General features: G+C 49.2%; 1 protein-coding gene across 1 annotated transcript; it reads left to right on the forward strand.

Moving 5' to 3' along the window:
- Positions 1 to 4939: 4939 nt before the first annotated feature.
- LOC127338000 (uncharacterized) lies at positions 4940 to 6813 on the forward strand. The gene is made up of 5 exons (XM_051364300.2): positions 4940 to 5300; positions 5628 to 5995; positions 6104 to 6229; positions 6336 to 6413; positions 6512 to 6813. Exons 1-5 carry the CDS (start codon positions 4965 to 4967, stop codon positions 6630 to 6632), a joined length of 1029 nt encoding a protein of 342 aa, XP_051220260.1. The 5' UTR covers positions 4940 to 4964; the 3' UTR covers positions 6633 to 6813.
- Positions 6814 to 7329: the final 516 nt, after the last annotated feature.

Here is a 7329-nt window from a genome sequence, read left to right on the forward strand (position 1 = left end):
CCCGCATTTTTTAGACCAAAGGGCATTGTTCTGTAGCAAAACACGCCGTAAGGTGTAATAAACGCGGTCTTTACTTCATCTTCTTCTTTCAATCTGATCTGGTTATAACCAGAATATGCATCCAGGAAGGAAAGACGTTCACATCCAGCCGTGGAGTCGATAATTTGATCGATCCTCGGGAGGGGAAAGTGATCCTTTGGACAATGTTTATTGACACACGTAAAGTCGACGCACATGCGAAGGACCTTAGTGTTTTTCTTCGGCACCAGCACAGGATTTGCTACCCATGTGGCTTCTGTGAATATCTCTTTGATAAAACCAGCTTCTTGTAGTCGATTAATTTCTGACAGCATGGCTTTGCGGTTTGGTTCCGAAAAACGCCGCAAAGGTTGTTTGATTGGTCTCGCTAGTGGATCCAAGTTTAGGTGGTGCTCGGCAAGTTCCCTGGGTACTCCTGGCATGTCAGCTGGACACCATGCGAAGATTTTCCAGTGCTCACGGAGGAACTCGACGAGCACGCTTTCCTATGCGATATCCATGTCGTTTGCGATAGATGTCGTCTTTTTTGGGTCTGTCGGGTGAATCTGCACCTCTTTTGAATTTTTCTCGGTACTGAAAGTTGATTCTTTGTTTGGCCTTCCAACGTCTGGCAGTACGTCGTAATCAGTCATGCTTTTTGACGCCAAGTACTCAGCTTGCATCCCGAAGGTTTCTGACAACCGGTGGAAATCCTTGTCGCACTTATCGGCTAAAGCAAAGCTTCCTTTAACTGTGATTGGTCCCTTTGGTCCAGGCAACCTCCACAACAAGTATGTATAGTGTGGCACTGCCATAAATCTAGCATATGCTGGTCGTCCCAACAGAGCGTGATATTGCGACGGAAAATCCACGACTTCAAACTCGAGCCTCTCGATTCTATAATTTTCTCGGGTCCCAAACTGAACGTCGAGATTGATCTTTCCCAATGGATAACTTGGTTTCTCCGGTGTGATGCCGTGGAACCTTGTGTCTGTTGGTTTCAAGTTTGCTAAGGATATGTTCATCTTCCTCAATGTATCTGCATACATAAGGTTTAAGCTGCTGCCGCCGTCTATGAACACTCGAGAGACATCAAATCCCGCGATAACTGCTGGCAGAATAAGTGCTGACTGCCCTGGTCGAGGAACTTGCTGCGGATGATCTGCTATTGTGAAGCCGATATCTTGTCCTGACCAATTAAGGTACTCAACTGTTGGTGGAGGCATTTTCTCTGCCATAAACACCTGTCGTGAGATTACTTTCTGAGCTCTATTGGACGGCCTTCCCTTCTGAATCATCAACACTGCTCCATTGGAATTAGGATCAACATAAGGTGGTGGTGCAGGTGCTGCCGCTATTCTGAGCTGATGCCGATTGTCGTCTGTAATCGCGGGAGGAGGCGGCAAGTGAATCTCGCTTCTGGGTTCTCGAGGATTTCTCTGTGCTGCCCGCGCATTAGCGTTCTCTGCATACCGCAACATTGCTTGAAAATTTCGACAATCCTTCTGCAAGTGCCCTGACTGTCTTTTTCCGTTGCTGTCGAGGAAAAAATGCATCTGGCACGGTCCGTTCATCATCTCTTCAGGGGACACGAAAGGTCTTGGGAACCTAGGCCCGCTATTTTGCCTGTTGCGTGAATCATCCCTGTTATCACCTCGCTGCTCACTGCTTCTCTGGTAATCATCTCTGTTGCTTCCTCCTGTGTTTGTCCGAAAACCTGCCGAAATTTGTCCTGGAGCGTCGTAGTTCTGGTACGTCCGAGGAAATCTTCGCCTCGGTTGATAGTTTCGACCGCGGTCCTCCTCTGGCGACCTGTGTCGTTTGTTGTGGACGGCGTCTTCTCCATCTGCCCATTTATTTGCTATCTCCATTAACGCGGATACTGTCTTTGGATTGGTCCTTCCCAAGTCTTCGACGAAATCTCCACGCCTGACTCCTGCGACAAACGCATCTATTGCTCTCTCGTCAGATATATTTTCTGCTGAGTTTTTAATGATATTCCACCTCTGGATGTACTTCCTCATTGGCTCATCTGGCTTCTGTCGACACGCTCTCAACTCCTCTAACGACGCGGGTTTTTTGCACGTGGATCTAAAGTTCTTGACGAACACATCCTCGAAACTTTCCCAGCTGTCGATGGATCCTGGAGCGAGTTTCTTTATCCAAGATCGTGCGGCTCCACTCAAATGCACCTGGATACTTTGCATGGCTGTTGCCCTAGTTCCTCCTGTGAGCTTCACCGTCTCCAGATAGTCGACTAGCCAATCCTCTGGATCTTGAAGGCCGTCGAACTTCTTGAAATTATCGGGTAACTTGAATCCTGAGGGGACTCGAGTTTTCCGGACTCTCCTCGTAAAGCATGGCAAGCCACACATATCTTCGTCGGTCAATTCCGGAGATTGCCGATGATCCCTTCTGCTTTGCCGCGCTCTGTCGACTCTTGCCTGTGCTGCTGTGTCTCTTGCTCCACTTGGCCCTTCAGGTGCTGCCGCTGTTGCTGCTGCAGGTCGTGGACTATTTTGCCTTGCCGCTCCTTCGGGAGGCGTTGATACAAACGCTGTCCCCATAGCTCCAACTCCTGCTACCGCCATATTGTACAATGTTTCCCTTGGATCACCTGGAGGTGGTTTAGACGCAAGGATAAAAGCATGTGTCGCCATATACCCAGCCTCTGGTGTCTTAGGGATGATGTTTCCTCTTGTATCTATCGACATGAAGGACATGTCGAGGTTCTGGACCAAGTGCTCTCTTTCTGCTTCGGGTATGTGTTGCAGCCTTGATCTTGCTCTGTTCCGCGCCTCCCGATGGCTATCACCCGTAGTTCTAGATTGTCGACTTAAATCTGCCCTTCTCCTGCTGGATGCAGAAGCTGCCTCCTTTCTCCTGTTCAACTCAGCTGTCTGTTTTTCCAATTCCCTGGCAGCTCGTGCGAGCCTATATTGATATGCTTGCAGTTCTTCTGGTGTAGCCGTGGTAGCCATTGGTTCTGTGCCGTTCATAGCTCTCGCAGCTCTGTCCCACGCTGCTTGTGAAAGTTGAACTCTATCTCGCGGCTCTGGCCCGACGTACTTGTTGCCCAGGCCTTGCCGCAGATTAGAGGGATCGACGTATGGATTTCCCAGACTGTCGAAAGCCTCGGATGTCTCCTCTTGATCTTCAATGGCGTAAATCTGATGATACTTTGTACTCAGATCTACGTTGGGTTTGGTGACATCATCGTTGAGATTGATGAAGACCTTGCCCACTGTGATAGATTTGTCGATAAAGTCATAACTGTCGACATCGCTTGAGCCATCGCTTATATATGAGTCCGCAGATGACTCAAACGACATGTCGTTGAAGATCTTGGCGAGTTTCTCTCTTGTTCTGGTGCTGACGTAACGTGTCGCCGAGGTTTCTTCTTCTCCTGACTCGGTTAACGATGCATAGCTTGAAAAATCTGAATCGACCACCGACGATCCCGAGGAAATCGGAATCTCGACACGATACGATCCTTCCTTCTCGACGCGAAAGTGAAACCTTCCGAACGTCATCTCCATGGGCTCCGCCAGATACGCATATGCATCCAAACGGGAGGGTGGGTGAGGAACAAAATCGACAAGACCAGCAGCGATCTGTTTACCTCGATCCATTGTGTTGCTTGCGGTTGACGATGTCGAAGATCTTGAGCGTGCCATCGAGATCAGCTCCTTACGCCTCTAGTTCCCACAGACGGCGCCAATTGACAAGGTATCAACTTGTCAATGCCTATGGATTGTAGGCTAGGGTTTAGTTGGAAGTAGAGGGTAAGTAGATCTCGAAGGTTTCAGCCGGAAAGTACTCGACGAATATGAAAACTAGGGTTTGCAAAACAATGATTCGATTGATTCTTCGTCCCTCGACTCCCCCTTTATATAGGAGGTGGAGCCGAGGGATTCATGCTATACAAGTTTACAGAGTCCGGGACGGTTTCTAACTCATCCCACCAGATTACAAACAACACTTCCTATTACAACTCTATCTTTCCTTAGTAAATCTTGGGCTTCCGAATCTTCTTACTCTTCGGGTATTGGGCCTCCAGTAAACCCCGGGTACCATCTTCGGCAGGCCCATTTGGGATGCCTATGTCACCGGCCATACCGGCCCCTACGCCGGATGAGCTCGGCGCCCGCCGGCTCCTGCACTGGTGCCAACCGGACGCAGTCCAGGAACCCTGGCGATCCCGTCCGATTCCAGCCCGGTGCCTAGCCTGTCTAAACCGGACCGTCCATCCCCTGGCCTGGTCGTCCGGCCGCCAGGTCGGCCGTGTCCGAGACAGTCTCGACCAGATCCCGATCTGGGTCGGTTATTATTGTTATTTTTTGACTTCTGGTCGTCCTGAACTCCTATATAAGTGCCCAGGACGCCCCCATAATAGGTTTAGACCACGTTTTAGATAAACCCTAGTTCATACTTGATTGCGTTGCAACTCTACTGAATATATATAGCAATTTGCATTGATCTGGTGTTTTTCTACTGAAAGTTTGTGTGATCTGCTGTTCCAACATTCTTCACACTCTGTTATTTAATGATGCACAGAGTTTTGGATGTATTTACATAAAAACATGGTATTAACCTATATTTCAAAGAAGGAATCGCATCTCTCACTTATAGGACACGTATTTGTTTTCTTGTTCACGAAGAATTTTCCATGTGCACACGGTCAGTCAACGTATATATAATCTTAATCCGGACTTTGATCGTGGGCCCCAAGCAATTTAAGTTGAGTACAAAGTTTCTTGCCCGACAAGACGAAAAAAATCCGTAGAGATATATATCCATGCCTCGAAAACAAAGAGTCCATATGTGTCACTAATGAGTCATACGCACGCATACGTTCCGCCGTTCTGGCAATATATACCGACCGTACGTGCCACAACTATGCACCCACGTACGTGAAGCAACAAAAAAAAACTCCGACTCGATCAATGGCGGCAGCGATCCAGCACGCGGCCGGCGGCGCGGTCCTCGGTGCCGCGTCATCTCCAGCGGCGGCGGATTTCACCTGGCGGGCGATGGCAGCCGCGGCACCTCGCCTCCTTCGCCTGATGCAGCAGCGCCATGCCTCGTCTGCACCGCGAGCGCTCCACACCCTCCTGCACCGGCCATCGCTACGTTCATCTGCAAGTGCCTCCACCGGATCGTCCCGGCGGCTGTTCCACCGGCCTGCGGGCGCCATCGCCGGCGCCAACAGGCAGATGCCGGCCATGATGGGCGCGTCACGCAGCTTCTCGTCCCACGACAATTTCAACAACCAGCTTCAGGTTTGATTTTCACCAATCTACGTATTGATTAATCTAACTACTTTATGGATGACTAGATAACTCAACCTGCTTTAGCATATAGGAGTAAGTATTTATAATTACAGTAACATGATCTGTTCGATCTCCCTGCTAGGCTGCTAATCTACTCCGATCAGCCTAGTTTGTTTCTCCAAGGCTAGCTAGCCAGCAGACCGATCGCAATTGGATCAACTAATCCTATTTTCGTTTTCTCTTTACGTCGATCTCATGCCAGATTATTGAGAATTACAATGCATGGTCACGATTACCCGACCAATTAATTACATTAATCAACTGCAACGAATGCAGGAGGAGGATCCGGCGAGGACGAAGAGGAAGAAGGAACTAGCGATGGCCCTTATGAACGACCTCCCTACGGCCCCCAAGGGCGCCGCCGACCACGGCGAGGAGATCAAGGGCATCAACTACCTCTTCGGCCTCCTCGACGTGCCCGACGCCACCCCCAGCAGCGCCGTCAGCGACGCCGAGCAGGCCGCGCGGCTGCACGCGGAGCTCCGGAGCGCGGTGGAGAAGAGCAAGAACTCGTTTCTGATCGAGATGCTCAAGGACGGTGACGCCCGGGTGGAGCGGAAGGCCGAGCTCGTGGATGCCGGCCGCCGGTACCGCGATGCGCTCGTCGGGCACGACGAGCGCCGAGCCTTCCAGAACCTCCACACGTACGTCCTTCAGAAATATACATGATAGAGCGAGCAGTACATATACAGTATATTCTTGCATGCATTGCGAAAAAATTCCAACGTGCGTGGCTTTGACGGCCGGTGCAGGGAGCTGAAGAGCTTGCACGAGAGGGTGACGTCGGCGGAGAAGAACTGCAAGGTGCTGAAGGAGGCGGTCGATGTCGGCAGGATGGAGTTGCAGTCTGCCAGTGCCAACGCCAAGTCCATACAGGCGTACGTAGCATCATCTCCTCCTCGTCATAATGCTAGGCTAAACCTTGTTTTTTATGGAATGGTGTACTCCTACATCGAATTATATGATGATGTATCGGCGATGCAGGGACGTGAGACGGCTCGGAATTGAAGTGAAAACCGACATCAGGGAACAGCTCCAGGCAGAGGCCGAAGCCCAAGCCGAGTACGTATATATATATTATCGTCGTATCCATCCAGAATAGTATACATCGACAACGATTGCTGTCTCAATAATAATTGGATTTACTGAATGAATTGCAGGGAGACGATTAAGAGGGTGGCGGTGGTCAGGAAGGAGGCGGAGGCGGCGTACAACCTGGCGCTTTTCGTCGGCTGGACCACCGCCGCCGCCGGTGTATTAGCAGCGCTGCACATCTTCTGATGCATACTTCCGTCGATTATGCACTTTTACTACGGTGCCAGTTCATACTATTTGATTTCTCGGTTTTGTGTCCCGAGGATTACGGGGAACTATATTAATTGATTGCTCCGATGACAGACATATTTTGGGGTGGCTAGTGGCATACATATATTTGCATAGAAGAAAGTCTATTGTCCTTAAACTCTTGGAAACATTCACTTTTGGTACTCCCTCCGGTTCATATTAATTGACTTCAATATGGATGTATCTAGACACATTTTCGTTCTAGATACATCCATATTAGAGTCAATTAATATGAACCGGAGGGAGTACTAGAAATTAGTTTTAGTTTACTACTCTCAAAATAGTTCACTTTTCCATCTCTTTTTAGTTGAGTTAAGTGAATCACCGACGTGGAAAGAACAAAATAGTGAACCAACGGAATTGGTTTAGAACCAGACCAAACCCATACTAGTTGAGATGTTGAACCCAACGTCTTAATGTAAAAAAAAACGAAACCCTTGGGTCCCTCAATTAGTCTATTGCTTGATTTATCATCTTTCTAATTCACTTGAAGCGTTGCGCCACAAAGGCATGCTTGCTTGCCTATCAGCGTCGTCCCGCCTCTTTACCCTTCACCGTTTGCTTTCAGTTTTTGGCCACCGATGACTGATATTTGAATAGCTCAACCGGGATAAGAACTAAAAGTGAATGATTC

This window comes from Lolium perenne, chromosome 3, assembly GCF_019359855.2.
Source record: "Lolium perenne isolate Kyuss_39 chromosome 3, Kyuss_2.0, whole genome shotgun sequence".
NCBI lineage: Eukaryota > Viridiplantae > Streptophyta > Magnoliopsida > Poales > Poaceae > Lolium > Lolium perenne.

Coding starts and splice junctions, on each gene's coding strand:
- LOC127338000 (XM_051364300.2), top strand. CDS start 4,965: ATGGCGGCAGCGATCCAGCACGCGGCCGGCGGCGCGGTCCTCGGTGCC. Junction 5,996..6,103: donor GCCTTCCAGAACCTCCACAC/GTACGTCCTTCA, acceptor CGGCCGGTGCAG/GGAGCTGAAGAGCTTGCACG. Junction 6,230..6,335: donor AACGCCAAGTCCATACAGGC/GTACGTAGCATC, acceptor TCGGCGATGCAG/GGACGTGAGACGGCTCGGAA.